This window comes from Coffea arabica, chromosome 10c, assembly GCF_036785885.1.
Source record: "Coffea arabica cultivar ET-39 chromosome 10c, Coffea Arabica ET-39 HiFi, whole genome shotgun sequence".
Classification (NCBI taxonomy): domain Eukaryota; kingdom Viridiplantae; phylum Streptophyta; class Magnoliopsida; order Gentianales; family Rubiaceae; genus Coffea; species Coffea arabica.
In genome coordinates this window covers 14,768,191-14,784,359 of record NC_092329.1, presented here as the reverse complement: position 1 = coordinate 14,784,359, position 16,169 = coordinate 14,768,191, and the positions used below count along the sequence as shown (strand labels likewise).

The 16,169-nt window shown below is 35.5% G+C and overlaps 1 protein-coding gene across 1 annotated transcript; it reads right to left on the bottom strand.

Moving 5' to 3' along the window:
* Window positions 1–1,423: 1,423 nt before the first annotated feature.
* On the bottom strand, window positions 1,424–8,386 carry LOC113713339 (putative late blight resistance protein homolog R1A-3). The gene is made up of 3 exons (XM_027237048.2): window positions 7,747–8,386; window positions 1,981–4,218; window positions 1,424–1,891 (listed from the first exon to the last, which is right to left on the bottom strand). Exons 1-2 carry the CDS (start codon window positions 8,200–8,202, stop codon window positions 2,020–2,022), a joined length of 2,655 nt encoding a protein of 884 aa, XP_027092849.2. The 5' UTR covers window positions 8,203–8,386; the 3' UTR covers window positions 1,424–1,891; window positions 1,981–2,019.
* Between the last annotated feature and the right edge of the window lie 7,783 nt (window positions 8,387–16,169).

The following is a 16,169-nucleotide window of genomic DNA, read 5'->3' as shown; positions in this document are numbered from 1 at the left end:
TAAGGCACCAGTCAGTTGGAGGTCTACCTTACAGTCAACAGTTGCTTTGTCTACTACAGAGGCGGAGTATATGGCAGTTACGGAAGCTGTTAAGGAAGCAATTTGGCTTCATGGATTGCTTGATGAATTGGGAATTGGACAGAAGTCTATCAAAGTTCATTGTGATAGTCAGAGTGCTATTCATTTAGCAAAGAACCAAGTTTATCATGCAAGGACGAAGCATATCGACGTACGGTATCATTTTGTGAGGAAGATTTTGGAAGATAGTACGATACTACTTCAAAAGATTCAGACCAAGGAGAATCCTGCTGATATGCTTACAAAGGTTGTGACAACTATCAAATTCCAACATTGTTTGAATTTGATAAATGTTGTGCACAACTTGAAGATTGGCGCTTGACAACGCATTTGAAGACACCACCGAATTTGAGGGAAAAAAAATTTGTATTTTTGGTGGGATTAGAAATTATGCCAAGGTGGAGATTTGTTGAATTCAAAGCCAAGCCTCAATTGATGACTTTTTCAAGCCAAAATTGAGGACTTTGAATTCTTTGGCCTAAGTTTCTAAATCCCACATCGGTTAAGTTTAACATTTGAGAGGTTGTTTGAGAACTATAAATAGCTCTCAAACAAACCAATTCAAGTACACCAAGCAAGAGCCAATAACTTGCTTTCTTCTCTCTCTTTGTAATATTTCTTCTAGTGAAATATTAAATTGTCGGTAGTGTCCGAGGACGTAGGCAAATTAGCCGAACCTCGTTAAATTCTGGTGTTCTATTTTATTGTCTATTTAGTAGCTATATTTGTAGGTATATTTGTAGTGAGTTATTGTGCAATTAAGTGCATATATAGGTGATTCTGTCTAGGAAATTGGTACTTAAGCAGGCCAGTGTGCCTCACCAAATATTTCCTGGGAATTACCATTTTTGCAATTTTAGGTACAATAATTTACTCGTTATACCTTAACTTTGGTAGGGCTTCCGCAACAAGTAGACCCTACCTCTGTTTGGTCGTGTGTACTGAGGAAATGCAAGATAAACAGAGATCCTAAAGGCTGGAGTGAGGAGCTGCAGTGGATGGTCAACCATGGCTCTCAAGTCTCAAGGGATGTTTGCTTCTTGTATGAAACGTGTAGCTTTTGTTGCTACAGTTTATGCTGTTTGGAGAAGTAGGAACCAGAAGATATTTAGTAGCCTTCAAATTTCTCCCTCTGCTGTCAGCAATCAAGTAATTAGAGAGATTCGCAGCATTGTGCTAGGATGGAGACCTATACCTAGGCTTCAGCAAAATGTGGAGGTATGATTGGAATTTGGAGTTTCCCTTGCTGCATTTGATCCCATTCTTTTGTAAATAATATAGTTTAGCAATAGAGTTGGATTACTGTTCAATCTGTGATATAAATTGGTATGGGAAGCCCCCAATCTTTGTGTAAACTCAACAGCTTATCAATAAAAGTATGAAGCGTACAAAAAAAAAGATTCAAAGTTCACACCCCAACTTAAAAATACAAGGAAGCAAGACTATGGAACTAAACCCAACCTCCCAACAGGAAGAAAATATGAGGTTCTAGATATGATCCAGCTGAGATTCCATGCAGAAACAAATACCTTCTCACCTTGTTCTTCTAGCACACATTTGGCCAAGAGATCTGTGGCCTTATTTTCATCGCAATACACTTGTTGAAAAGAAAATTTGACATTATCAAAGATATTGAAACAAAAACAATTCAAAGAGGTTATATAGTAGCTGAATGTTGCTGGCCAGAGCTAGGCAGATAGGCTTTATTAAGGCAGAACAGAGAAGAAAACATGAAGAAGATAGATGCTTCAGCGCCTCCTTTTTAAGAATTCATTCAAGGGAGCAGAAGACAAAAGCAGGTGAGCATGATATTCTGCAAAACAGGTTAAATTTCAGTTTCACGCACGATGATATTGCATTAAGAAATAGATTTAGTAGTGTAAGTAGAAATGTTTTACTAACCTGTAAAAGAAGCACTTACAGAACATCGTTAGTCAGCGATCACTTTTCTGGAGGATAAACACTGAGCTTAATTTGTGGCCTTGATTTTTGAATGTCCTTAGCAGATTTAACTAGCCACCTATTGGTACGCTCCAGGTCAATCCTTTCAAGGTTCTTCATGTGTTCAAAGTCGGATGGCATCTGCTCAAGAGATTTGATATGCTTGAGGATAAGCCATCTCAGTTCTGGGAGATCATCCGCTTTAACCTCCCAATTCTCTAGATCTGTGTCTCCAATGAACAAAACTTTGAGAGAACGAAAACCCCCTTTTTCTGTCTTCCACTCTACTCCCACAAAAGCTTTATCCTTTAACTTGAGAACCTCAAGAGACTGGAGCCCTCCGAGAATAGGCATATGATTATTCCATTCCAGACCGGTCTTATGCAGACTCAATCTTTTTAGGTTTTTTGGTAATTTATCTGGTTGAGGAAGGGCAAGTAGCTTGGACTCATCACTGTGTAACCTCAAATTTTCAAGGGAGCTTAGTCTGCAAAGACATTCAAACAAATCAGAATCACCATTGGTCTTCACTAGAGTGCCTAAACTCCCACTTATACCAAGCTTCTTGAGTTTCTTAGTCCTTTCAAACACTTCCTTCGTGAGACTATGAGACGAAATGGTGGACAAAGTTTGTAAGTATTCACTGCTGGAGGATTGATCATGACACTCCGGCAAGGATGCGGTGGTATTAGTATGTAGAAGCCTTAGCTTTGTCATCATCCAAATGTCTGCTTGTATATCTAGGGTTGGTTCAGTTGTGTGAACTATAAGGGCTTCCAAGTTACGTAAGCTAGACATGCTCTTGGGTAAGTTTTTGAGGTTGAAATTGATGGCAATGAACTTTAGGAGAACAAGGTTGGGCAGTTTGGTGGGGAAGCGGCCATGGAAGTTAATGTATATGGATGAAATATCAAACACTCGGAGTAATTTGAAGGGCTTAAATATACTTGAGCTGGGATCCTCGTTATACTTAGTTTCATCCTGACCAAAACTCAAGAATGATCGAACTTTATCAGCAGGTTGTCCTCCAAGAATATACTCTGAAAATTGAGCGTTAATGCAACAAAGTCGACGGCTGGAAGATGGATTGGTATTCTTGTGAATTGCTTGGAAAAGATCTTCTACTTTGGCCGTCTTCTTGCAGAAGTCACGCAGCGTGTCATGGATGCGACAAGTCTTTATCTTACCACTTAAAGTTCTCTTTCCCACAATCAATAAATTCCTATCAACCAACTCCCCGAAATATTGCTCTGCCATTCTCTCCAGACTTGCTGTCTCGTGTTGGGGAATAAACCCTTCAGCGATCCACAATTGTAACACTTTCCAGACTTGGATCTCCAAATTCTCAGGGAAGACACCAAGGTAGAGAAAACACGGTTTGACCTCGTGATGCAATTTATCATAGCTTAGTCTTATGTAACGATCAATCCGTTCCACTCTTTTTTTATCAACTAATGGAGGAACTTCATCAAGTACATCCTTCCACCAATTTGCATCTTTTGGATTGGCTTTAAGGATACCTCCTGTCACCACTATTGCTAGTGGTAGCCCATCACACTTTTCCAGAATCAACCTTTCAATGGGTTTCAGTTCCTCTGGACATTTATTTTCTTCAAAAACCTTCATCCTTAGTAATTCTTCAGCCTCTTCTGGCTTCATAAATCGCAATTGGTAGGGTTCACACTTTGGTGAAACATATTTGGCAACACGCACTTCTCGAGTAGTTATTATCACCCGACTACCATTGTTGTTGTCTGGGAAAGCACCCTTCAGATTGTCCCAATGTTCTCCCTCCCAAACATCATCCACCACAACCAAATACCTGTACTTTAATCCATCTCGGACCTTGTTAACTAAGTCTGCCTCTGACATGTTCTGATCCGAAATACTGATCTTCAATGACCTTAGGATACTAAGAAGCACTTCTTTCTTCTCGTATTTTTTGGTAACACTAACCAATATACGAGTAAGAAATTCATATTCAGTGTTTTGGTCAGTCAAGATCTTATTTGCAAGTGTCGTCTTTCCTAGGCCAAGCATGCCATGAATTGACACTACTTTTAGCTTCGACTCACTTTGTTGTGCTGCCTCGGATGTGCTCTGCTCCTCCGCCTCAGATTTGACAGCAAGAAGTTTCAATACGTCATCAGCTGCATCCTCAAAGCCAATGATTCTGTCTGCCTCTGGATAGCCTTCAAGCTAGTAGCATGAATACAAAGGAATTATCAGACAGTTGAATGCAAATGAAAAGATCAAACTAACCTTTAAAAACTTATGCATCTACATAACTACTGATATGGAACATTGACCCCCAGGTCCGAGGCCTGGCATGATATCTCAAGAAAAAACTACTCAAGAAATTGCTTTGGGTTCTAAATTGCAGTAGTTAATCCTAGTCTCATGTAGTACATTTTATTATTACTACTATTATTGTTATATTCTAGTTGCATTCGAGTTGTGAGATCATGCGAGAGAAAAGAAACCTGTGGACAAGATTTCAGATGAATCTGCGCTGGATTGCATGAGGAGGCACGCTGGATCTTGAATTGGATTAGACCTAGATTTGTTATGTGCTACTGACTCAATTCAGCCCAAAATCTGGCTCTCAAGTACTGGATTTGGGGCTGGATCTTATGGCAACCAGTGTCATAATTTCATGCTAGTTTTACGTTTTCTAGAGTTATTTGTTTCCTTTTTATCTTAGACTATTGTAGCATAATTAGGGGTTTATTGACATCAGACTTTTGACAATTATATGAAATAAACTCCTTCGGCTGTTGGCTTTTACCATGTTTCTTAGGTTTGCTCAAAACTAGGAATCTTATTGAATATTGTATTTTGGGGAATGATCGTGTATCGCCCTTGAGGTTTGGAAGGAGTTCGTGTACACCTTTCCTAGATCTACACCTTCGTTCATCATTTGTTAGTACCAAAGCAAGGCATTGTGATCATACGGAACGTGTTCTTCATGAGCTTTCTGAAAAGCTTGAAATTTGTAAATCAAGTGCCTCTTTTTACATCTCTTGAAAATTTATGCATACACAACAATGTTGCAAATCAATAACTATTAAATTAAACTTAACCATAAGCAAGATATCAGGCAATATACAAAGCACGTTCTCTTATGTTAGTATTGTTAAAAGCTGGGTTAAGAAATTTGAATCAGCAATACTTCTCTGGCATCCACTGTAAAGTTCTGTAAGCTAAGAGTAAATTGGATCAGGTTCAGAATATCATACAATCTAATCCCTTTAACTATGGGTTACAGCAACTTGAAAGTACCTTGATTTCTAAATATTCTGAATTGCAGACTATGGAAGAGTAGTTTGTTCAAGACAAATCTAGAATCAACTGCCTTGCTGAAGAGGATTGAAACACTTCATTTTTTAACAAGTCTGTTATTTAACATCAAGCTAGAAATAGGATTGCGACATTAATGATCAGCATGGTAAACTTTAAACTGATTATGGAGATGTCAAAAGGAAGCTATTGAGTTTTCTAAATGCCTCTTTACTGATTCTTTTCCTTTGAATGAGTATCACCATATGCTATTACAAACTGTTGCAGCTAAAATGTTGACAGATAATCAAGTGGTTCTATTAATGGCTCCAGTTACTGAGGAAGAAATCAAGAAAACATTGTTTAGTATGAAGGAGGGTACTGGTCCAGTGTGGATGGTTAAACTGTTGATTTTTTTGTGAATAATTGGAGTCCTGTAGAAAGTAAATTTGTGGAGACTGTTCTATTTTGTTTTCAGAATCAGTATATGTAGGATCCTCTCAATTCCACCATTCTTACCTTAGTCCCTAAGGTTGAGACTCCTTTGTCTATGAAAGATTTTAGGCCTATAGCATGCTGCAATGCACTATATAAATGCTATTCAAATGTCTTAACAGAGATGTTGAAAGCTGTGTTACCAACTTTGATTAGAGCAAACCACAGTGCCATTATTAAAGATAGATCAATCACCTAGATGTGCTTTGAAGATTGACTTAATGAAGGCATATGATTCTGTCAAATGGGATTTTATTCTGAGGTGATCGAATTTATGGGGGTTTCGTGATCTTTTTAGAAGTTGGGTTTCAGAGTGCTTCACTACAGCTCAATTCTCATTAAACCTCAATTGTTCATTAGTGGGATTCTTTAAAAGTAAGAAAGAGCTTAGACAAGAGGATCCTATATCCTTTGATCTGTTTTTGCTTGTGATGAAGGTGTTTGCTGCCTTGTTGGATTTCAAAATTAAGGAATATGGTTTCGATTTTCACCCATAATGTTACAAACTGCAACTCTCCCATTTATGTTTTGCTGATGACCAGTTTATAGCTGCCCCTGATAAGTCCATGAATGTGATAAAATAGGTACTGCATAGTTTTGAAGAACTCTCTGATTTTAAGCCAAATTTGAAAAAATGTGAGGTTTTTATGACAGGTGTTTCTGAGCAAAGATGCTCGTCTATCTGCTCTTATTTGGGAATGAAAGAAGGATATCTCCCTGTGAAATACTTGGGCATTCCTCTTCTCTTTTCTCCACTAAGGGCAGTGGATTGCGATTGTTATTGAGAAACTTGCAGCCATGATTAAAAGGTGAATAACCAAAAGATTAACCTATGGACCCAAAGAGCAAGTCATGGGCCTTTGGACCATTAAGCATTTAGTGCTATTTAGGCTCTTTTGTGTTTTCAGTTTTAGGTGTCTTTTAGACTTGGGAATTATTTCCTAAGGATTTTGTACTCTCTCTTTTGTACTCTCTTTCTGTCATAGTAAATCTGCTATCTCTTCGCCCGTGGACGTAGGTCAATTGGATCGAACCACGTAAATTTTCGTGTTTCTCTGTTTGATTTATTTATTTTGTTATTGTCATTATTGAGTTGACAAGAACCCTATTGTTCTCGTTGATCAATTTCTTGGGACCAGACCTAACAGTATAATCCAGTATGGTTAGCCTACAAAGGAAGATTAGTTACAAAGACTAGACGCCTATATTGGGGGGATAATCATGGATAGTTGCTGTGTTCTATATAAACAGGTACCAGAAACTATTAATCATCTATTTTCACATGTTCGTATGCGACAAATATTTGATGAGCAAGTGCAGAATTTGAATTTGATATATAGAAATGCATATGCTTGGGATACTGAGTTGTCCTGGCTTAGCTTTCATTGCAAGGGGGACAGGTTTGTTGATCAAATTATCGAATTGTCTCTTGCAGTTTTTGTCTATCATATTCGGAGAGAGCGCAACAGGAGAGTTTTTTGCTAGTTGGGAGAAACCTGCTTTCGTCATCCTACAATCCATCATTCCTTAAGTTCAAGCATCAATAGCTTCTTGGAGAAAGATTAAACCAACAAAGCTTAATTGGTCTATTAGCATATCTAGGAATTTTGATCAGTGCACATTTCTGGCATGGGTTTTTGTTTCTTTACTCAGTATCATTTGGCATTGGCTGCAGTTGCTGTAAATAGATGAGAGTCGTCATTGGTAGTATAGTTAGTGCTGCTGGTTTGACTTGTGCCAACCTTGATGACAGATAGTTACTAAAAAGCCTTGCCAATTAAAAATCTATAAGAATCCAGATATATATATATATATATATATGTATGTATGGCTTTGATAGAATTAATTGTAAAATAAAGGCAGAATTAATTGTAAAATTGTAGTAGTAACCAATTTAAGCTTTTTGCTGCCCAAAAAAAAAAGGAACAACTAATTTATGCTGTACGTACATACCTGATTGTCTTTAGAAATCGCATTATTTCTTTTGACCCCTTCCACCAAGACAGGGACGTAGCCCCTGTTATCACTCCGCGTTTGCTCGACCCTTTTACTGAGCTCTTGGATGGTTTTCCCGATGCTCTTAAGATCACTTAGGTGTTTTAGGCTGCCAACCGCTTTACGGACGAAATTCTTTTTCTTGTACAGTGACTCTTCGACGATGTAGGTTTCAAGAACATCTTCAACTTCGTACACCCGCATCCTGATCTCCTCCGCCAGTCCCATCAGGATGTCGTCTTTGTAGTGATCTTCAGTGTACTTAACCATGAACTTATTCAAGAGATGGAGGTTTTTGGACAGATCATCGATTTTCTTGTAATTGCTGCTGATCAACTCCCGATTTTCTTTGATCAGCTGCAGCAAATATGGTATGATACTTCCTAATACAGCTCCTACAACAGCTGCTTCCATCTCTCACCAATTTTGATTTCTGTGGAAGAAAATTGGTTCTTTTGATCAATGCATATGTGGAGAGGATCTAGCGAGTTGTGAAAAGTTGACTCATATGGACAATATTTTTACTGGCTAGATTGAAGTGGACTTCATCGATCAAACCGGAGAGTGCACGGCTAAGTTGTAGTCCTCTGTCCCAGTAGCTTTGGCACTTTTGGAGAATTGTTATTTTAAGAACCACTAGTAATAAAGCACCAGTAATCGTCACCAGTAGCTTTGTCACTTTTATCATTATAATATCATAAAATATAAGGTTTCTTATGTATTAAAATTTATCTACAAAAATTATTTTAACAAATTTAATATTTTCTATTTAATTTTTTATCTTCTTTAATTAATTAACCTTAAAACAATTGTTTTAAAAAGCCCAAAAAAAAGTTCACAAAATGTTATATCTACAAATTCATATAAAATCTCTAGAGAATTTTTTACAAATGATGATACATTCGGTCGTTTTCAATTTAAAATAATGGTTTTAATGACAATTAATTAAAGAAGATGAAAAATTAACATTTAAAAAAATAAAGATTTGATAAAAATATCAATATTTTGAATGATATGTATAATATTTATACTTCTAATTACTCCATTCTTTCCCATGACAAACAAATTTTGATAATACCACTAAATTGTATGATTTTTTATTAGATATATGAACAATTTTTATTTTTCTTTTAGAGTTGGATGACTTAAATTTGTATGCTAAGCAAAAGTTAATTATTTGCCAATCACTAAGGTTGGCTCAATGACCAGGGTAGGGTTTTTAGAGTTATTTCTAATTCAGAATTTGAATCCTGTGTATGATAGTTAGGAATGGCAAGGGTGTGGGGAGGGGTAGGAGGGCAAAAAATAAAATAAAAATAATTGTTTGTTTAAATATTGGTTGCATGCTTTACCTTTTTTTTTTTTTGGCTAACCCCGCTCTCGGGGAGGGACGCCATCCCCACTTTTATTCATAACAAACTGAGATACAAGACCCAGGAAGAGCAAGTTTAAGACTTAGAATTGATGCACCTTCCTAACAGAAGGCACCTTCATGCTATCTAGGTGAAGACTCCCACGAACCAAACGCGGCCAATCACTTCAATGCTCATACATTTTGATAGCCTGGTTAGGATGCGCAACTCCAACATTAGCCAGAATATCCACAACCTGGTTGGCCTCCCTGAAACAGTGGGAGAAACGAGACGGATCATCAATGAACTTCCATATGTGCTGGACCTCCCTCCAGATCCGCCACGGGCAGTGTAACCGATGTTGGAGAATCCCTACCAAAAGCAGGGAGTCTACCTGAGCGCTAATATTTGTAATCCTCCTCTGAACACATATCCTAAGGCCCGTCAACAGAGCCAATGCCTCTGCCTGGATACTAGTCGCCTCTCCAAAGAATGCTGAAAAACCCACCAATGGCTGTCCGGCCACAACCCGAACAACTCCACCACCACCACAGTTCCCAGGATTTCCCTTGGAGCAACCATCGGTGTTCAAAGTGAACTCCCCCCCTTCAACAGATTTCCAGCATGTAATCCCCCCTTCAACCATCGGTGTTGCATGCTTTACCATTATTAGTTTTCATGTTATGTAAGTCAAATTTGAAATTCTCAATATGAAGTTCTATGCACTGTTTTTTAAAAAGTGAAGTGATGTATATTCTTTGAAATTGAAATCTTTGTATTTTTTTATGTTATTTCTGTTAACAATAGAGTCTAAATGATTCACCACATATAAATTTTGTCCATGTAACTGTTCCATTTTCTAGAATTGAGATTTCATTGGCAGAGTTAATTGAGTTTTTTAATTTTCTTTTATTTTTATTTTTTGGACAAAATCTAACCTAAAGGACAAACAATAAAGATTTTATTGTTCTAAGAGCACCTTGTTTTGGTATCAATAATAATATTTTTGAAGATTTAAAAATTTAATTAGGCTATAACTAATCAATAATTTTTAATTGAAATAAAAAACTCAAAATAGAATGCAAAACAAAACACATTGGTTTGGAGTGTTATTTTTTTTGTTGTTTTCATAATTCAAATTTAATTAAGATTACAATTTTTTTCCTTGCTACTACAATTATTGTTATTATTAAAATACAATAAATCTAATTATTAGGGAGAATGTTATTTTGGACAAATAAAAAACTAAAATCAAATCATATTTAGTCTCTAATGTTTAACATTCTATCTTGTCATCAACTATTATTTTCTTCTAAATCAGTAGATATGATATAATGAATTTTAATCATCATAATAAATTAAAAAGAGTATAATGTGAAACTTCAATTATTAATTAATAAGTGTATAATTGAAATAATAAAAACTAAAATCACAAGAATACTTACACTTACACTCTAAAATACCAAGACACATGGTACTTTTTATATAGTAATGATAATGATTGGGCCTTGGTTTAATGATCACCGAGAGCCTCTTTAAAGCTCTCCTGATATTAGCGGTTCAAATCCCGTCTAATGCATCACACTAGAAGTACTATGCTTCTTGTTTTTTAAAAATTCAGAAAGTGCAGTAGTGCGCTTGTCTGATTTGATAATTCACCTCCCAATCCTCATACAACCCTATTTAGACTCCCTCTTCCTCATATGAGTAGAAGTAGGCTAGATAGGATTTGGTGGTTCACCTCCCAATCCTTATACAAAGCCTCTTTAGACTCCTTCTTCTCCATAGAGTAGGAATAGGTTAGATAGCTGATGTTGTAGGGAAAAAAAAGGATAGTCTCCCTCTTATTTTTAGGATTACTATCAGAAACCTCCCTTATGATTTCTGCTAATATCACTTAGCACCCTATAGATCTGAAAAATATCATGTTCCTCCCTTGAAGTGACACACTTTTGAAACTTGTCAGCCCTTTTGAGCAAATGTAACAATATAAAGATGGAACAGAGGAGAGATGATAAGTTTTTTCCAGAAAGTCATGAATTTTCTTCTTACTTATGATATTTGCTATTGAGAGATGTTGGTATATTAAATTAAGATTAAAATATAAAATTTTTATGTTATTATTTAGTAGTAGTATTTTGGTCAAGACAAATTTTAAATAATTTATTGGAGTCAAATTGTAGTTGTTTTAATATTTAAGAATTGATATTGTGTTATGTAATTTATTGTGATAGCCAAGACTTATTTACCAAATCATCTAAGCTATGTACAAATCTTATTATAGTCGTAAGTTGAGAACGGTGAGAGTGAAAGTTTGATAGACTTTTATCCCTCTTCTCTCATACATATTCATATATATATATATATATATATATATATATATATATATATATATATATATATTGCTTCTCCATATATATTGATTTTATGAAATTTATCTCCTATAATTTTTTGATGACACTTTGGACTCTACATCTAGTATTAGAGCCATAGGTTTGAAAAATTGATTTCGAGGTTTCTATAAACATTGAAGAATTGTCCAACTACGAGATTAATCTTGGATAGTTTCCACTGTCAAAACTAGCACTTCCATAAGAAGTAATGTGAAGAAGCCTCTTGATCGAGTTAGACAATAAAGTTGGTCCTGAAGTATCTAGTCAATCAAGATTGGATCATAAGATTGATCCGGAAATTATTATAAAGATAGACATTGATGAAAAATCCTGTTGTTGAATTGTGATTATTAAAATCATAGAATGGTGAGTTATGAACGAATTAACATCAAATTATACGACAAAAATAGTCTATCTAGATGTATGGATTATTTTAACGATAAAAGTGTTTGAAGTTGAAGCAGAAAGTGATACTGCCGGAATTTGCAAGAAAAGATTATTGTTCATGATTGTGTTGAAGAGTGCCTAATTTAAGAGAACCAATATTAGCATATTAATTAAGTTTACAAAATAAAGTTTCTATGTTATTATTCAGTAGTAATATTTTAGTCAAGTCAAGTTTTTAATAAATAGGTTTATTGGAGTCAAATTATGGTAGTTTTATTAGCTAAGAACTGATATCGTGTTATTATACTTGATGAGATTTGTTTATCAAGTCATCTAGTTTACAAATAGCGAGTTTTATTATTGTTATTTTTTGAGAAGAGTGAGGAGTGAAAGTTTGATTGATTTGTTCTTCGGTGTTATTGATATTATATTTTTGATTTGTTCTTCTATTCCCACACATATTTTTATATGTATAAATTATTTTCCCATATATATCAATTTTATGAAATTTATCTCTTATAACTTTGTGTCGGAATTTTTGGGTTCTACAAAGGCATTCTTTTCTCTGAATTCATATCCCAGTATGCACCAGGCAAAGCCAAGAGCAAATTGATTACCGCATTACTGTTTGAAAATTTCCTGGTTGCATGCACTCACTATAGTTGGCTGTCTATTGTTCCCGTCAATACGCAGACAAGTACAAAAGGCAATTACGGGTTGAATAAATGATTTTGACACGTCATAACACCGTTCCTAAGATGTTATTTATTCTCACTACTCGTGACATTGTCATATGCAAAACCTCTCTACTATAAGGATTTGAATCTTAGACAACTGCCCTGGATCCTTTAGCTAAACTTGACTTAAGGCTCATGCAAGTCATTTTCTGATATTGAGTGTGTTTGGATAGAGTATTATTTGAAATAATTATTATATTACCTTTTGTGATATGATGTATATGAGATAAAAAGATAGTTGGTAATATAAAAAGATGAGTTGAAAAATGTATTCTTGATGCAAGCGAAATATTATTTGAAAAATTTTAGCTATCCAATATTTCCTACACCTGCTGCCAATTAGGTAGTAGATTAAGACTAAACAAAGAAACTTTTACTTAATTATTACCCCATAGCTTATTATTACATTAAGCCGGCCTTCCTGCAGTAGCATACTTAGTACTAGCATATACCATGCAAGTGTGCAATTAGCACGAGTGACATGAGGTATTTTAAGGGTTTTTCCAAAGAACTAACTGAAGCCTGTAAATTTGGATGTGAGATTGAAAAAATAATTGCAAAATATGTTTACGAAAAAACAGTGGAATCCAAGCAAGTGGTACTGGTTTGGAGTCATCGGACACAAAGTTGCTCATCTGTTTTGGTATATAGCCAATTTTCTGTCTTGTCGGATTGTTCACTAAGACTTGGTAAAAGAGACAGAAAGATTTTAAATTCCAAGAAAGAGAAATTAAGCAATATACAATATTTGGCGAAATTTGGGATTGTTCACTAAGACGAAAGGAGTATTCAAAATTTGGCAAAACAATGCAAATGTGACAAGATTTCAAGTAAAAAACTCAAACACCTTCATGGTATCACAAATGTGGAGCAGGTTGAGCTTATTTCAAAATTTGTCAAATTAAAGGGTATATCCTCTTTATAATGTACTCTTTGAAGAATTTTTAATAAACAGGTCGGGTTTTGTGTCTAACCCCCATCATTTCCAGGTGGTTTAACAAATTTTGTCAATTGTCTTGTTTAAAGTGAATGAAATTACATACCAAATTTGTTGTAAGTGAAAATTTAGGGAAAGCCAAAAAAGTGGGAAAAATAACAAAGTTACATATAGCAAGGCATGGAAGTATCGCCACCATGATCGAGGCTGACAAACACAAACGACATTGCTACGCAGGCAAAAGGCTTCAACTGCCCTGTAAGAGAGTTGAAGCATCTCGAATTGAGATTATTGAATTTATTTCTTATTCAAATAGTAAATAATTTTTCATTTTAATAGCTTTAAAACATTTATATTATAGAAAAGATGTTTCAAAAATTGGCTGTTTAGGAAGAGAGTTTAAAGAGAATGAGATTTTCTCGTAACATAGAAAGGCAATTGCCTACTCATGACTTTAGCAGCTTCAACTATTGTGCTCAAATATGATTGTTAAAAGACTGGTGTCTAATCATCACTATCTAAGATAAACCGATAAGCTATTAGTATATCATAGATGTGCACCAAAATACTTTTTTTTTTAACTTAATATTTCCTTTTTCTAATTTTGCAGAAGCTTTTGTGCATTGAGACAAGGAGTGCAATAAGCTCAGTAGGAGCATAGCCACCGTTGTTTTTCCACCCCTATCTTGGAGAGTTTTCTGAAAATTTTGTTTTGGTTTGTCGATTGAATAGGTGAGCAGAAAACAAAAAGCAAACAAAAAAGAAAGAAAAAACAAGATGAGGGATTTGTTGGTATTATATTTTTCTTGAGTCCCAAGTTGTATATACATTAAATCAATACACATACTTTCTGTTTGAAGTCTATTAATGTGTCCCACACTCTGTATGTATGCGTTTGGAAATGCGAAAATTCCACTTCTTCTAGCGTCATTAAATATTCTTACTAGGGCGGACAAGAGCGCCAACTACTCCTTTAATTTTTATCTTATTTAATTTCTCAACTACTTGTAAACACAGTCAAATTGAAATATCTTATCGGATGCCCCCAAAGGGACAATTGAAATATCTTACACTACTATTGTTATAGTTGAAAATTATGTCCTTATCTTGGGAATGTGATTTTGGACTAACTGAATAGTGGAAAGATGGTTCTTTCCACCGCATTGCCTATTGTCTTAAGCCCCATTCTGTGACTTGCGCCGCCCATCACTATGCGGACTATACCCTTTTTGCTGTACAACGACACCTCGACCAGGTATGTTTCCAGGACATGTTCAACATCGTGTAACAGGCCACGATTCCCATTGCCAGTGCCATCAGGATTCTGCTGTCGTAGTGATTTTCAGCGTCTTCATCTAGGAAAGCATGCAACAGGCGGAGGTTGCTGGACAGCTCTTCGATTTTTCCATAATTGCCACTTATCAATGCATGATTGTCTTTGATCAACTGCAGAAGATTTGATATGATACTTTGTACTACAGCCCCTACAATGGCAGCTTCCATCTCTCATCAATTTTGATTCCTCCCCTGAAATCAAATCTAGCTAGACAATTATTCTTCTGATCAATAGAAGTGGATATGGAGGTGGGCACACTTACATAAATACTAGGTTTTTGCTGGATTGAAGTGACTCCGTTGATCATGATCAGGTATACTTGACTTGGCTCCTGCAAGTCATTTTCTAATACTATTTCCTACGACTGGTGCCAATTAAGTAGCAGATTAAGACAAAACATAGAAACATAAGTAGTACTATTGATCATCTTGTCCGGTATTATAAGATTGTTCAATTTAGACTTGGTGAGAGAGGGAGAGATTAAAACCCAAAAAAGGATATCAAGGAAAATTTTCAAAGCCAATCCTACTCCGGTTAATATATTTTTTGTTTTAACCGAATTTCACCCCTTCGATTGGAGGCCAAGGCTTAGCAACTAAAGCAAATTAAATATGAGCGATCAGGTCTGATCATCCTGGTTTCTCAAAACACTAATAAATTCTTTTTCATTTTTGGTTGTTATGCATATTTCTTGATTCATGATTACGTATACTACAAAGCCAATCAAACCTTCAAACTTTTCTTATTTTCGCTGTTCCAGCTTTTCATTTGGGTTTCTTTCGACTAACTGAGTATTAACACTAAAAACAAAATCCAGTTCATCGTTTTATTTTCTCATTCATGTGAATGATCATCATTGCTGAATTCAAAGGTCCTTAGTGTATTATCAATTTTCTTGTTTTGTATTCTTGATTGGATTCCATTTAACAACCCTGAGGAATCAAACAAAAACATTCTTGTTTATGTACGTCTACTTGGCAATAGAATAGCTGTTTCAATTAGAATAATATCACAACTGATGGAGCAAGTGAGCCATAATTATCACGAAATGTGAAAGGCCATTGGTTTATCTAATGAATATTTTGACCTATAACCTGTACTTAGCTACTTCTTTCAGTTGCCAATGTATATACGATGGCTCTAGTTGAGAAAGATCGATGTCCTCATATAAATACTAGCTAGGTTCACTAGATTAATCAACTGACTTCATTTAGCAATAGACGTATACTTGACTTGGCT

What these genes read in the sequence shown, in the direction of transcription:
- LOC113713339 (XM_027237048.2), bottom strand. Translation starts at nt 8,202, where the DNA reads ATGGAAGCAGCTGTTGTAGGAGCTGTATTAGGAAGTATCATACCATAT. An exon ending in CGATTTCTAAAGACAATCAG is followed by an intron (nt 4,219 to 7,746) that starts GTATGTACGTAC and finishes TCATGCTACTAG; the next exon opens with CTTGAAGGCTATCCAGAGGC.